The 16,899-nt window shown below is 43.4% G+C and overlaps 1 protein-coding gene across 4 annotated transcripts in view; it reads right to left on the reverse strand.

Moving 5' to 3' along the window:
- The window catches only part of HTT (huntingtin), a 2,905,635-nt gene that overhangs the window by 2,470,415 nt on the left and 418,321 nt on the right, over positions 1-16,899 (reverse strand). For all 4 annotated transcript variants that reach the window (XM_069632055.1, XM_069632053.1, XM_069632052.1 and 1 more), the window contains 2 exons: positions 12,939-13,019; positions 800-1,161 (listed from right to left, as the gene is read on the reverse strand). In XM_069632055.1, the coding sequence (XP_069488156.1) occupies positions 800-1,161; positions 12,939-13,019 (443 nt within the window). The remainder of the gene's footprint in view (positions 1-799; positions 1,162-12,938; positions 13,020-16,899) is intronic.

A 16,899-nucleotide genomic window follows, 5' to 3' on the forward strand; every position in this document is an offset into this window, starting at 1 on the left:
CCCATAGCTGGCTGTTCACTCAGTTTACTAAACCATTGATGGCCACTCCCATTTATAGCTATAGGTTTTGGATACGGTTCTTGAAACATACTGATCCTGTTTATGGATTTATTTCTCGTTGAATGAGGATTTTTTCCCCTGGTGCAATGTACGCCTATCTAACACGCTTGTCCCCCAATTCTCCAGAACCCTTCAGTTCAGCGCTCTGACACTACAAGTGGCATGCATTGAGTTTTTATAAAACTGTAAATATATATACACAATTAAAAATTAAATGAAAGCTCATATTAGTTGTTACCAATTAAACAGATCTATGCGGGTTGGTAAACATTTGTTTTTCTAGAAGATGTTCCACCAATTTGTAGTATCTAAGTTACTTTCCTTGTAAGGCTCCAATCAAATGTACTCTAGCAAATATACACTTCCAATGGAAAAAAGATCGCCTAACATCCACAAAATCCATGAACTGGATTTTGAAAGGACAGTTATATTTGTAAAATATTAAGTGTGTTCCATTACTTTATATTGAAATGTTGTGTGCAAGATTACAAATTATTTCCATGCTCATAATTGACCACAAAAGCTCAAAGCCAATAGTATCCAAGGTTCCAACGAGAGCGGCATAATGAGGTCAAGCGCTCAATGAAACATAGGAGCGGCTGACCTTTTCACTGTAACTATCTGAGGACGATAAAGCAGATGTTGAATACGAAGATGTGTCCTCCATGGACGAGCTTTGAGACAAGTCGGGGCCCTCAGTAGAAGACCGGGATCCCCCCTTTGCCTGATGCACACTTACAATTTCAGAACTGTCCGACGGAGTCACAGCAGAATCTGGACCTTCTGTAGTAGTCTGTGAGCTATCACTAATAGGCGAGGATGCCTGTGTGGTTCCTTCATTTAAATCCATCGTCGGGTCGGATTGAACTGTGCTGATTTGACTGGAACTCCGACTGAGCATTTCGGCCTCATCACCCTCTGTGGTTGTGCTGGTAAGATCTGTGCTGTTTAAATCTACAGAGTCTGGCTGTAAAGTATGCTGCGAGCGTGGCTGTTCAGTGATTATGTCATGTGTCGCTGACTCTGGTGCTGCTCCTGATCCAGCAGAAGGTGCACCAGAAGATGGTGCCATGTCACTGGCAGGGTCACTTTTAATGGAAGCTGGTGAGAACAAGAAGAAAAATGTGTAAATCAATAATATATCAAAACATTTTCATACTACACCGACTATGTGTAGACTGCAAAAATTAAGTTGATTCTTTGAAGTATACATTTTTAGACATTCTCAGTTGACCATTTTTTGGATGAAGATATGAAAAAACATAACCATTGAAGAAAGATCAATATTGATGATTGCCTTTCCCTTTTGGGAAGCAATCACCATTCAGCCAATTATTCAGAGTTAAAAACCGTGTGTTCATTTTTTAAAAATCTAACGGAAATCCTGAAAAAATAAAGATTTTAAAGACAATAAGAACAATAATTTATTTTCACAGCCTGTTTCTCAGTTCCCTACTCATATAATTAAACTAAAATTAGTTGTACTTTATAGTTTTTTTTAAAACAATTTGTATTAAACTTGACAATGAACAATCAACAAAACAAACCAACCAGTGAACATCATACAAAGATCAGAGCCTCATATGCAGTATCATAAAATGTCCACCGTCTCCCCATTGCCATCCCCTTAACTGGAGCCTACTCTGCCACACCATCCGCCATTGTTTCATCCGGGGGTACCCTACGCTCCGTACTCCCAGAGGAATCAATCCTCCAGGCAGGTCTGGGTGGGCCCGGACAAAGCGGCCACTAAGTGCCTCCAGGCCATCGGTGTATCCGCCTCTTCATCCCCTCCTCTGTTGAGGCCTCACTCCATACCACTGTTTCCACTTCTGCCCATTTCTGGTGGTCGTGCCACCAAACTTCTACCTTTGGTCCACTGCTTGCTTTCCAACTCATGGCAATTCTGCGCTTGGCACATATATAGGCAAGGTCCTTAAGTTTGCTCATGTGTCCTATCTTACGCGGTCTACAAAACCCCCTACCATGAACGCCCACACATATTCCACATCTAATTTAATCCCTTTCTCGGTCAAGCGGTGGGCTACCTCTCACCAGTACTTTCTAATTTCCGGGCATGCCCAGAACATACGTAACATCCATGCGTTCACTTCCCAACACTTTGGACACGTCTGAATTCCCAACGTTCTTGAATCGAGCAATCCTCTGGGCAGGGGGAGGGGGTGTCAAACGCCCTGCGAGTAATATATAACTAGGTTTGTTGCAGCGTCGCTTTCCTGGACACTTTTTTGTGGTATCTTTGAACCCTCACCCACAATCCATCATTCTTAGATTCCCAGCTTCCTCTTCCCAGTCTCGTCTTAGTTGGATCACCTCCTTCCCCACCCTGGACATCAGCAGTTCATATACTCTAGAGCCCTCGTGCCCCCCATCTGTGACATCATAAATTGTTTCTATGGTCGTTTCAGGCTGACCCTCTAGCACTATTTCTGATCACATCTCCTTCACCTGCTGCACCAGTATAGTGTAACTAATATACTGTCCCAGGTGTAGACCAGTTTCCTCTGCCAGAATGTCAAATTCCTTCACCTTCTCATCTTGCCATACATCCCTCAGCGTTGCTATGCCAATCGGTTCCCAATGCCTACGGATTATCATCCTCAGTTCGTCCCCTCCAGTCAATGCCACTAGCGGCATCTGTGGAGAACACAGAGTTGGGTTCTCCATTGCCTGGCACACCTTACGCCATATCTTCCATCTCAATTCTAACATTCTCGCGCAACCTTTTAGTTCCGATTTCGGCAGCCATATCCACTCTTAAGAACAAAGATATACATTCAGAACTCGACAATCTAGACTCCGTTGTTGAGTCTTCCGTAAACAACTTGCCCACATATTGTAGTTGGCTGGCTAAATAATAAACCTCGAAGATGGGTGATTTAATGCTCCCTTGATCATACATGTTCTGCGGTTTCCACAGCACTATTCTGTTCCTGGTAGTGTGCCATATGAACCCCTTACATATGCTCTGGAGTTTAACAAAAAAATTGCTTGGGTATCATCTATGGTATATTCCCAAAGAAGTGCAACAACCTAGGCAGCACGACCATCTTCGACTTTATAGTTTATAAACTATAAATCGCCTTACCATTTGCAGCCTTTGCTGTTCCCACCTTCCTGTTGTGAATCCCTACCAGTTTCAAAATGCAGCCCTCATCTACAAATCCTGTCCATCCACTTCAGTTTCTATTCCCTCGTTTCAGGGAACCATCACACCTCCCCCTAACCTCTCAATCGCTTCACTTCTGACAGAATGTCTGCTGGCTCCTCTTCAAGTCATTTTGCTGCCCACCTCCACACATTGTCTGCCCTATGTGAGGAACTAGGAATGCATGCAGACACAGAGAGCTCATAGTTTTGGCTATAAACCTTTATTCAAAATGCTGTCCCCATTCTAGGAGGCGTTTCCCTACCTTAACATAAGGGTCTGTCCGTTGTCAAGATGTCCAAAAAAAATAAAATCAAGCATGCCCTGTGTTCGAAATACTATTCTCGTTCTCACATTCTAAAAGCAACGCTAAGGTGAAAAGGGAAATGCATTTGTCTTTTGAAGAGAAAAAAAAAAGTTTCAATAGGAAAAGGTGTAACTCCAGCACAAAAGTTCCCAATGGGTAAAGTTCACAGTTCCAGGGGTTTGCTCCCTTCCCCAGGTTTTCTCTTCTCCATACTTTAAACTCCTAAGGGTACGAGTCTTCCCTGGATCTCTCTTGATGAACAAAAAAGCAACAACTTGTATATTAAACAATGTGGCTGTTAAGTCTCATTTTCACAGGATACCTGGTGTACTTTTCCACTTTAATTTAACATTTTCTCACAGTCTTGGCTTTGCCTCGTGTCTTCTTCTACCAGGACTTCCTCATGTGATTTACTTTACACACTTGTCAATTTGCTTTTGCCTGGTATACTCCCCTGCCAGGGCTTTTCGTGTCACTTGAATTACACAATGGACTACTCGATTCACAAATGTACTTGGTGGCGGCTACAAAACCTAATATCCACCTATTTCAGTTCTGACGACTTGGATCCTCTCTTTGCGAATCTAGGTTGTGCTATATATGGTTTATGTTCACTCCTGGGGTCCTTCGCCCCAATATTCTTATCCACTCAGGGTTTCCCGTGACCTCCCTGACATCCAGCACCCCTCTTTCCAGCTGCATACCTGTTACTCTGGTGTGCAGCGCTCGTGGAGAGGTTCTTCCTCCCGTCGGTAGCGTTTGGGTGCCTTCTGCGGTTGGCAGCTTCTGTGCAGCTTGCTTCTCGTTCAATTCTACACCTGCATCTGGGCTCTCGGGTGTGGCTATCACTGCCGCTTGTTTCTTGCTCAGTTCCCTACCTGTGTCCGGGTGCTCGGATGCGGCTGTCTTTGTAGCTTGTTTCTTGTTCGGCTCCCCGTCTGGGTGCTCTGGGGCGGCTGTCTCTGCTGCTTGCGCCTCACTAAGGAATATCATTCCCCTGCCCACAAACAAACCAAAGCCTTACCGGAAGGTTGCTTTGGGCAGTGCGTCCAAAATGTCCTCCTCGCCGGATCTCCCTCTCGCATTCTTTCCCTCTCGGCATTTTCTGCTTCACAGGACTCCTCCAGGCAGCATCTCTCCCAGCCATACTGGATGTGGCTTTTAAACATTCTGGCACCTATCAATTGTTCATAACTAGACAGCGTCTTGAGCTTTTCACATTCATGGATCTTCATTGCTCTTTTCAGCTTTCTCTTTGCAGTACTTTCAATTGTATGGGAATAGGAGTCAGTTCTTGGTAACCTATGCGCAGAACCTTGGAAGGTATACTCAGCAGCTTCCATGGGTGGCTGAAGGGTGTCATAACAATATGACATTAAGGAATGGTGGATGGAAGCGGTATCCCTAAAAGGAAAATGGGCATACCATATCTTGTCTGATGATGTATCCCTACTCTGATGATCACCTCCCACCTTGTGATCCTCCCTCACACAGCTGCCCCCAGAGTCAGGATCAGGTGGCAGATGCCGTCCCCTAGCCACATGGGGAGAGGTCACTGCTGGGAAAGGAGTGATGACATAAGATTCATCACACCTACCAATACTTTGTGTTACAGCCCACTGTGGATGCCTCTTTGCTTAGTTTTTCACTGACCGTTCTTGACCACACACCACCTCCTGACACCTTTACTCCTACTTCTACTTCACTCTCCACTTCCCACATTCCTGATTTACTTTTCCCTGCCCATTCTTATATGACTTACTCCTCAAGACCCACATCCTCCATCCTGCACATGCTTCAATCGTGCAGTATCCTTACGACTCTTTGCCGTGTTTCATTTATCACCCCCTATCTTCAGCCCTCTGCAGAATTCTTCTGTCGTGCGCTTCCATCCGCACCTACTCCGCTATCCTGCCCCTATTTCTGCTGCGCTGCCCTCAGGAAGTAGCAGGCCTGCTTGCTACTACTTAGCCTTCCTTCTGCTATCGCACTTCAGGAATGTTTGCCATCCATTGCTTGGACGAGGGGCCATTGTAACTTACCTACATTCACTCTAATCATGTGCATGGCTGACGTTCGAGGCTCCCATAGCAATCTCCTCAGCTCATGAATCTGTTTCTGCACTTTTGCCTGCTGAGCTCACCAGAGCGTAGCTCCCCCTCAACACTCACTGTTCTATCTGGACCTTATATCTTGCTCTCCACTATGTACTTCCTCTCAGAGTCTCCTGCCTCCAACATATCCAGTTATCTTCTGGGTGTTCGAACCTACTGGCTGCTCTGCTAGTACATCTCCCCCTCTAAAATATCATCACCTTCCTTTTGCCTCTTACTGTTATACCCCAACTACTAGCACTACTTCTCTTTGTTACAAACTTGCTTCTCCCTTTCTCCTTCCACCCCGCCCTCCATCTGTTGCTCCACCTCTCCATCCCCCTCATCACCCAACTGCAGTCTCTCCGCCTTCAGTGGTGGCTGTCCACTTCATCACCTACACTCCCACAATTAAATCCAGTTTTGGTCCTTTAAGATCTGCTCCATCCCTCCTGGACTCTATTCCTCCCCTCCGCAAGCACATCTTGACTGGTCTCCTTTCCCTGCACTCAGTCTATTTTTTTGCGCACTCAACCAATTAACCAATTACATATCAATTGATAGATATGCACAAGTGGAGCTACGAGTGTATGGGGATATGGGTGGGGATCGGACTGTTGACTGGAGGGGGTATGGGGGGGGGGCAAATCCCATTTAAAAACAAGCTGGTCAAATTAAAAATGCAGACTTTTAAATCTTTAATTCCCCACTTACCTCCATTCCCCACTTACCTCCATGTTGTTCTACCACCCCTACTTCTCCTTGGAGGCTCTAGGTCACTGTTGTACAATTGCCAGTACACCCTATAACATCTTTCCTAAAAGCCACATTATTACCTTTCCTATTAACTGCTCCAAATCTTGAAAATAAACACCATAGCTACTGAAACGGAACCCTCACCTCCCAATACCAGACTCCTACAGCAACAGCTCCTCCTGGATCGCGGTCACAAACATTTGTGTCGATCTCCATGACTAAGCTGTTCTGGAACCCTTTAACAATAACACTCTAACCTCTACTGGTAAATATGATGCAAAAACAAATAAATAGCAAATTGAAAGAAATACTAAAGCTCGTCCTAAATATCTACAAGAATGGTACCCATCTGGCACGTGGCAATCACAAAACTCTCTTCATCTTTGACACTCATCCCTATCTTGCTTTCCTTCAACTCTGCAGCCCCTTCTGTTTCTCATACTGTGTTAGGAAAGATTATTCTTTTTGCAACTTTCCATCCTTTAGATCAATGGAATCCCATGTATATGGTGTTGAACATTGTATTAACCTTTGAAGGCAAGTGAAGTCCTTTTGCTTTATTTGCTTGCTGAACTCCCCTCTGTTGGGGGCACTGGTAAGCCCTTATGGTTACCAGTTGTGACAAATGTGGTCAATGTGTCCCTTCTCCCCATAGAGGAGCCACCCCTGTAAGGCGCGGGAGGCGAGTTCGCTCCACAAGAGCCTCCCTAGGGGTCTGGGTAAGTGGGACCAGAGTATGACTCCCCTCTTGGGGTCAAGGCCTCCCAGTCTGATAAGGAATTCACAGTCCAGAATACATGGTCTGCCTACTTGGGACTTGGAAAGACTGTTTTTACTCCACCAACCAGTGTCGGTCAGGATTCCATGCTTTGGTTTTAGAATTTCAAAAAAACATATTTACAAAAGTATTCCATGGCATATTTCTAGAATCCCAAAAGTATTTACTTCTAGAAAACACTTACTTAAAAAGTCTTTGTAAAAATCACTTAATGATCAAATAACCATTTTTAAATGAAAATCTTTATAAGGTTATGTTTGGGGTTATTTTCTGGATACAATTTAGACTATGTAAAGTATCTTTAATTAAATTAACAGGAGGCCTTTGTTTCCCCAAAGCAAGATGGAGTTTCCTTTCAGAAACAATGATTGGAGGAGATGATTGATGAAGTAGTTTGGCATTCTTGCTGGAGTTCTAAACTGACTTTCATTCAAGTTTCACTAAAGACAGGTGGCAGTATGTGTAGCTCTGAATATTTGTTCAAATAGTACTTCATTAAGCTTTGAACCAGAGAGAAACTAAATTCGAAGTTAATCTACATAAGATGTCAAAGTAATTTGAGTCTGTTTATGAAGCAGTAAGAAGTAAACAGAAGAAGTAAGCTAAGTACTCTTTTGAACTTTCAAGAACTGTTATTGAATTTTAAATGATCAGAACTTTCAACAAAGTAATTCTTTTGGAAAAGATTTAGTTTTTCAAGAAATTGTAATTGAAGATTATTTTGAGCAACGTTGTTATTTCCAACAGTGCGCGCGTCATTACAGAACATTGCTGTGTGCGCGCGTCATTACAGAACAATCCTGAGTGCGCGTGTTGTATTTAACATATGCGCGGTTTGTGATTAAACTTATGCGTGCGTTAATATATTAACAGAAGCGCGTGTTAAATATATTAAGGTAACGTTCTGCGAGCGAGTTAGAATTTACGTAAGAAATAAACACTAACTCAGTTTTTGCCTTTTTTAAATAAGTTAATTGCGGTTTTTGTTTCTTTCGTCTCGCGTACTCGCATATGTCTCGTTCGGGCTTCATTCGAGTAAAGGACCTTCGCACGTCAGCTACGTGCCGCGCGAGCGTCGCAAACGTCTTCCAGTCCGTCACAGGAACTCGACTTGAAATACAACAAACTTTTAGACAACGAGAGTCGGAAAGTAAATCAATATTATTTGAAGCATGAAAGAAACCTAGTTTCTTAATATAGCGTAGTTAACTGGATTTGAGAAGATGTTAATTTGTAATAATTTCTTAAATCTTATAGATAAGTAAATTAGCATAGAATTATAATATTAAGTAAACAGAAAATAATATTCCAAGCATTTTGGTGAATAGTACTGAAAGAACAGAAATAAAGGACAATTTGTGTTAAAAGAGCATTTTGCAAGAGAGGCAATTTGAACATACAATTGAAGACGTTATAGAACGTCATCGCAACTAAGAAAGAGAGAGAATAATCTTCTACTTAAGTCTTTGAGCAGTTACCATAAGAAGACTTCCAGAAAAGGAATATTGATAATAAAATTACTGAACAAGTAACAGTAATTCTACAATTAATTTCTACTGCAACCAATTGAGAAAGCCTATCAGCAAGCAAGCATAGGCAGCAGGCAATAAGGAGGAGGGAGGTTAGCAAGTTATTAAGCTATAGTGAAGCAAGTTGAGGTTGGACAGACATTAACATATAATTTGTTGTCTTTTAGATTTCAGACACTGAGGCAGCTACTCCGTTACCAGAGGTGTCAGAGAACCAGTGAAGATCTGTATTTTTTTGTTTTCTCCATTCCCCTTTCACCTTGGGTTTGTCAGCTTGGTAGTTATAGCTTCTAAGAAACTATTAGGCAGACCGACTAGGGGGGCCTTGTGGGCCAGCATCACTCCTGCAGGAAAATTCAAGACTGGACCTTACAGTGACATTTCTAACATCTCTTTGGCTTCAGGTAATGCTTGGTTTTGTCCAAGCGCCACAGTCAAAGAAGGACACACTCCTTTCTTTTGTTGATGACATACATAAAAACAGGAATGGGAAACTCCAACGCAGGGAGGAGTGAGACTCCTGCGCAGAGGTGGGCCTCTGTAGCGCCTCTGCAGAGAAGACATCTTGGAGGAGCAGACTCCCGCAAGAATGCAGAGCCAGCAGTGGCATGGAGGGCGAGGAAACCGCTAGCCGGACGCCGCAAGGCTGGCATGCTGACTGACCGGGTCGCTCAGATCGGGACCGAGATAGAGACAGAAGAGTAACCGCCTCATTGGGTGGCGCAACCACAAAGGACACCTGTGGTGGGCCTGGAGCCCGGTAACCGATGCAGAGACTAGATTGTTGAGGGGAGCCCAGATCCAGGAGCTCTGCAGGAGAAGTGCATTTGACGCAGAGACGTGCAACAGCAGGGAAGCGAACGTTCCCAGTGAGAAGACACAATTGAGAGGTACGAACTTTGACTGTCAAAGCTGGGAAAGCCAAGTAGGTTATGGGAGGCTGATAAACGAGAGCACAAAGAAAGCGTGCCCGTCAGAAGGCCATTGGGCTTCAGAAAGCCATGAGAATTTAATAGGGTGCTAAGGCTGGGGGGGCACCAGCAAGGTTATGACAGTATGACAAACTTGAGGCGGCAGACACCCTATGCAAGCCATGTTACAACAAAGCAAAAAGAGAACCAGGAGACTGAAAAGTCTGAGAACCTCGAAACGTAAATATTGTACAGGAAGAGAATCCGGAGGGTTTCAAAGCACCTAGTCGAGGCTGGGGTAATTGTACGAGGAAAACCCTGAATTTTCCTGAGGAAGAGGAAATCGTATGAAAGACATTGGGGGTCATTACAACCCTGCCTGTCCGGTAACAACGGTGCCAGTAGGCTTACCGGCAGCGTTGTTAGCGGACCGGCAGGGTACAGGTTTGCTGGCCGGAACCCCTCCTGCCCGTCATGTCTGGCATGGCGGGCAGAACTGCAACTGCTCGCCGACTTTGACAGTAGCACCGGCACCTTTATGAATGGTACCGGTGCTACCATCTTCCCTATTCCCATTTGAGTCCTATGGGACTCAAATGGGAATAGGGAATACCATTTTTCTAGCGCCTGGCTTCCCGGAACGCCATACTCGTAATACCGCCGAAATTCTGGGAAGCCAGGAACCGGAAAAATTCACAAGTCTGGCGGCAGCCTGCCTGTTTCACCGGCACGGCTACCGCCGGACTTAGAATGAGGCCCATTGACTTTTGACAACAGAACCTACAGAGGTTATGAACTGCATGAGATACTGATGAACTTTGTACATAAGCATGAGAAATTCCAGTGATCGCGCCAGGCTGAAGCCGATTACGGAAGACATTGCCCAGGCCTCCTCATTTTTGTTGTTTTGTTAAAGTTGTAGGGCCAATTAGCAGAATAGGATTTGGACAAAGGACTGTTTTTCTTTTGATGAGCACCATTAGTTTTAGTTTCTAGGAGATAACTTCCCTCATAGAGAGAATAAACACTTTCCAACATGTCAGTCATTGTGCTGAGTCCTTCTGATTCACCTCACAGTGCAGCGGGACCCTGCTCCATGTGCGAGACTCCTGTCTCATACATCGCCCCACAGTGAATTATGGTACTGATGATATATAATTAATTACTTTCCTTTTCCACTATAACATTTTTGTTACCTTTTTTTTGAGGTATCCAGTATGGCCTGGTGGCAGCGGGATAAAGTGTACCGTTTCTTTCAGTTAACTCATGTGCATGTTTTTTACTGCAGTGCCATTGTGGGACCATATACTCAAAATTGCCATGCCATGCCATGCCCTTTATGTACTGTCTTTTGGGCATCTTGTCCTTTGGCCTTCTTCCAAAGCAGGCATGCGCTTTCACAGGCTCCAACTGGGAGTTCCAGGGCAAAGTGGAGGTGTTTACATCTCGGCAGGATATGGGGAATGAAACCATCTTGCCCAACTCCACATAACACAGCCAGTGAATGTCTGTTGCAGTGCAAATGTGGGAGAAAAGACTGTCCATATTGGGAAAGCCCTTGCCACCCGTTTGCCTGACCCCCCGTCACTTGGGTTGCCACTGTCCCTCACACCCTCAGCGAACAACTTATATTCGACAGTTTATTTTTTGGTGTTTTATATAGACCCATTATAACCAGAAATCCGGTTTCAGAGCACTTGGTAATTGATGTTACTTATTACCATGCTAGTCATACAACATGGGGGTTGGAGAAGTGAAGTTTTGAGCAGACCAGGGGTTTGAACCATGACTCACAGTATTGCTTTCTTTCATGGGCGAGCATTTTTATAATTAACCTATCTTCCCGGCTCCTCAATCACACATCATTTAGATCACAAGTCCAGGAACTCCTGAAGAAGACTATTTCCAAGTCCATATCCTATCACAGAGCTGCCTCCTGCTGAACATCTCTCAAAGAATCCAAGCAATGTCTGCTATTGTTATCTCACACGTGGATCACTGAAACAGTCTTCCTGCTTGGCTTCACTAACAAACTCCTTCAAATACCTCAAACTATACTAAACCAAGACGCAAGCTATTATCCTGGCCCTTAAAAGTTTGGCCCACATTTTGTCTGCTCTTTTTTCCTTACCCTAGCTCCCAGTCAGTGCTAGCATCATTTCCATAGCCCTCACATTAGCACAGAGCCTAATGGAACAATAGCCTGGTCTATATCAGAAAGAATGGCAAAAAATACCACTCAAACAGACTCTACAGATCTATTTTGTTTGCTGCTGCAATAAAACAAAAATGAGAATTCAGAACTTTGGATGCCACTGGAACCTCTAGAATGGATAACCAGATCCCGTAAGAGAAGTGGGGTACTTGTGACATTTCTGTCTGAAAATCTTCCTCTTCAGGGAATCGTTCAATTTGAGCGCCGATTTGTGGATCTGACTATCTGGCACTGACTGCCACAATACCACAGTTATTCAGCCTCTTGCACCTACTTACTGCATTCATTTATTCATTCATTGCACATGTTAATGCATCTGTAACATATCGAACAGAATGCACAGGTATCGTACTTCATACGCTTTGTCAGATCCTCTTCTCATCTAACAGTGACGTAACTGTCATCCTCCTGAACTGAATGTTTACAAAGCAAGCAAAAGATCTCACTCCCTTTGGAGATACTACAAAGTGACTATGCATGCGGTTGGCTAGCTATGAAAGCCCAACAAATAAACTGTTCTTGAAAAAAAAAGTGAAGTTATTTGGATTTATTAAAAATCTACAAAAAACTACAAATCCATGTATGTTTAAGGTGTTTGCTGAATGGCTGTGCGGAAATTGTTCTTTAAAAAATAAAAAATAAATAACAGTTCTACAAATGCTGAATGACTGATCCACACTCCCAGGAAGGCAAACCAAAAAAATATTACATTTGTGTCTCATGTCTAGGACTTTTGAACAAAAAGGCATGCTGTGCAGAAATAAAAGAATTGAAAAGACCTTGTGAATTAAGGCATAAAGAAAAAATGACTCCAAATGGTTGCGTTTAGGAAGCCTCCATGCTTTGGAAACAAGGATATGCCATGAAACAAGGATTTGTTCCATGTTCCAGTGCTTAAAAGTTGAAGAAGTCCATCAATCTTGGTTTGAATCACCAATAAATGAATGCTTACTTTTTTGTGAAAGGTATTTAGTTTTCATGTATAGCCTACATAAGGACAGATATTTTTAAGAAATTAGAATTTTTTTTCAAGTAATCATATTTTAAAAAGCAGTAACCAATGACATCTCAATTGTAAATTAAAAAACAAGGAATACTGAAAAATTAATGTTCTACCTACCCACAAATGTTGCAGCTCCAACCTCAGCTTTGGGTTCAGAATCATCTTCCAAGCCTTCCTCTTCTCCTAAAAGCACTTTACCTGATAAAGTATGCAACAAGGATGCCTTTTAGATTTAGTAAACAAATAACTCAGCCTGATGATTGCTTATGTCACATTCTAAACCAAATTGCACAATTGTTTCAATGCACAATACATTTATTTGAAGCAATTATATAAATACATGAAGCCTGGAAGATCTGTATAAACATCTCTAAATAACTTTCCTATTGAAGTCTAGATGACAAATTTGCTACTCTCCAGTAAATGGAAACTACATCACTGTACAACTGTAATAACATTTTACAGTTGAGTGGTGATGTCAAAGTGATGCTGCCCGAGCCACATTACATTAGAACTCAATGTGACTTCTATGCCTAATTAAGGGAATGTTACGTTTCCCTACACTGTCCTAACCCACACAAGCAGTCTCAGGGTTCTAGCACCCAGTTAGTTTCTTGACTTCATCCATCATCAAATACTTCTTCCCCTTTGTCTTAGGGTATGCAACAGGCTTATCTTGTCAAACTCCAAGAGGGTTGTCCGACTAGGCAACATTGATACTTTAACGCACACACGTATCAGCAAGTATTTCATCCCCCTTGCTTGAAGTTTCTTCCAGGTACTGTTTTGTCTCTCATCAGGCTTTTGGGTCTCTAGCAAATCTCTTCCTCTGGTCTCAGGTTATGGCTCCTTTCTATGAGTGGCTTGCTCCCTGGACATGGCTACCACTCAATTTCTCTGGTGCACAGTCTGTAGCTCAGTATACGACACAGACATGTGGCACCTAGGCTCTTTTATAGGGCTCACAATGGTTTCAATTATCTGCTATGCCAGATTAGTTGCTCCCCTTTGCTTCATGCCACTCAGTAATTGGTCGATACAGATTCCATAAAGGCAATAACCAGTTTTCCTTTTTGTCGAATGGGACTTATCGCTCATAGGGAGTCTTGATTGTCATTCTGTGGAAGTGGCCAAGAATTCAAAGATGTGAACCACCCATCTTAAGTAAGGCAAAAGCAGCCTGCCCAGTAAGCAGAACCACAGTCGGAGCTGAAGTGTTTCTAATTCCTACACTAGGGTTGTCAGGCGTTTGAACATACTGTAAGCATGTATGATATCTCAATTCGGGTAGGCACATGAAAATGTGGGCATTTGTGATGAGCTTGCGGTTGCTGTTGAACCCACCCATCATATCAGCACTTTCTTCACAGTGACTACCATTCCCCGGGGTCAAGTCATTCAAGATCTCTGTATGCAGACGTGCATTTGGAAATAGACAGGTGAGATGTGGCAGGCCATTGTGTGGGGTTAGACCGTACCATAGAAGGAGGGTCACACCAATACTTTAAAGCAAGATATGCATTGTTTGACTTGTTTATGAACTAATAACTATAGCCCATTACTGATATGAACTGGCATAACGTGCATTTATGTATTGGATGCTCAAGTCAATTTTAGGATTAAAGGTGGGGGATGGCAAGTGCTTGAAAGTCAGGTTGTTTAAGCTTTGCAGGATGTGATGGGCGCAGGGCAATGGGTTCAGTACAAACTGATGAAGAACATTTAAAAACCCTAAATGTGTCATCTACTCATGTGCCTTTCCCAGGGACCTTTATAGACGACAGCCGGCCAGCCTCTAAGCAACTATATAGGTAATCTACAGAATCCTACCCCATCTTGTGTGATATCAGCTTGGTTTGAACTCTCCTTATGTCACAGGCAGGGCTAAGGGGAAAGCAGCTACATAACAAACCTTCACTTTCCACAGCTACATCCAGATAGAATTTTGTTTTTCTGTTTGGCCAAGCCCTTTTCCTCACTCAAATGGATCAAGATTCCTTTAGGGACCGCTATAGCTGCCTGTTCTTTATGTAGATGACAATTTCTCTGGAACTTGTGTGACAATGTGTTTTCCAAAACCAACACAATCATGGACAAAGAAGTTGAGCAGTTGTTAATGGACATATCAGTTTTCTGGTGCTCAGAAATCACAAACGGCCTGCCATCACTCAAGGCTTACAGAAGTGGGTGCCGTGAGAAGGTGATCTTCTTAGTGAGGAACCACAGAGAGAAATAATGCAAATGGCCGAACCAAATCCAGGTACCAACACAATCATGAAAGGTTTTGGAGGGAAGGCTTGACCTTTAGCTAGAAATTGCACTACAGTCGGAATAACAATAGGAACATTGTTCAGGTGTCCTTTTGAAAAATGATGTTGCAGTTACATAGCACTTAACTGGATGGACATGAAGTCCTCCCCTTGATAATGGTAACTGAAATTCAACAGGAGCTACCACAATGTAAAATAAGGGGTCAGTCCTACACACTGACATAACTTCAAGAACACATTTTGAGAACTTGCAATGCATTTAAACATTGCTTATCAATAGCTAGGGGCGAAGAATCAGAATGGCTATTTCAGATGGAGAATCTGGCCTAGCGGTTGCAACAGAACTTTCTCTCAGAGTCTCCACAGAGTGCAAGCGCAGTCCAGAGCTTAATTTTCTCCTATTTTATTGTTTTGTTTAAAGTGCAGACCTAGCACGAGCACAGCAGAGCACTGCACAGGGTATGGCCAGCCAGCGTTTGGCTTGGCATGCTTTTGTTGTAACCATCACAAGACGAAAAGGAAAGAGAAAATCGTGAAAAAAAAGAAGTCACACTAGATTTAAATTGTAATAATTGTAATCATAATAACGCCTATACACCCAAACCAACCCTAGCTAGCCCTCACACAACCCACAATCTCCACAACCCATAAACTAAAAGGAAACTCCCTTCACAGGAGCAACATTTGCTATTCTGGCTGTAGATCACGTCCCAATGTCACACCCTATAGGTTTGTCTAAATCCTTTCCATCAGCAGCAGCAGGTTGGTCGGAAAACAGTGGTTGTGGGAGCTAAATTTCCCATGGATCCTGAGAAGTCATGTTATCATATCATGGCTGTCGGGTTGTAATGCAATCCCAAATCTCTACTTCCGTTGCGAAGGCAAAAGTTAAATGGACATAAGCTATGTTACAAAGTCCTGTGCCTGAATCAGGGTACTTCTAACAGCCTGAGCAAGGGGGCCACAGGCCTCCCCGAGCCAGAGGATAGGTCTGAGGCCAGTATGAGGAGCGTCCCATGGTCTTACACCCCTAGTTCGCATCATGTGGCAGCGGATAGTCACAATGGCAGTATTATGCCAGTCGATGGACCTTAAGGGAAAACACCAGACCACTAGTGCGACCCAACAGTTTCCAACCACTCAACCCCACGAGTCCTGGCCCATCAAGCATAAGCAAGACCTCTGTTATACACAAAACTAGAACAGTAGAAATACGATATGTAGCCCCCGTCCCACCACCCCATATCAAACACAAGTCTGAATCTCCCACTAGTCGGACCCACAGTTCCAGGGAGAAAACACAGTTACATAATAGGTTAAAATTCAGCATTGTGTCAAAGTATCAAATTAATGTTACTGTTCTCATGACCCCCACAGTACACACTGCAAAGGCCCAGAAACGTTCTCTCCTATAGTCTCTGCAATAGTCGAGTCGTGGCCCAACATGTGACTTAGGTGAGCCCATTAGGTGCAGCCCTTCATTAATTGCAGGAAAAAGGTGCACGCCTTCAAAAAGAGTCATCCCTAGGTGAAGAGACAGTGTTGTAAAATCCCACAGCCAGGAAGTGTGGGATTTTGGAGACTAAGACATAGAGGAGTCTGGCCCAGAATGTGAGCGCAAAGTACACAGAGCAGATTGGAGGGAGGAAGACGATTGAAGGAGAGAAAGAGCCATTGAAGAGGCCAAAGTGGTAAAAAAGGAAGTGGTTAAGGGTGAGAGGGAGGAGAAAGTGAGGAAAGATCATTGCTGATGGAAAAAATAAAAGGAGAATGATGGAAAATATCAGGGAAAAGTTGGTGATTCTAAG

This window comes from Ambystoma mexicanum, chromosome 6q, assembly GCF_040938575.1.
Source record: "Ambystoma mexicanum isolate Mex_15411 chromosome 6q, UKY_AmexF1_1, whole genome shotgun sequence".
Taxonomy (NCBI): Eukaryota; Metazoa; Chordata; class Amphibia; order Caudata; family Ambystomatidae; genus Ambystoma; species Ambystoma mexicanum.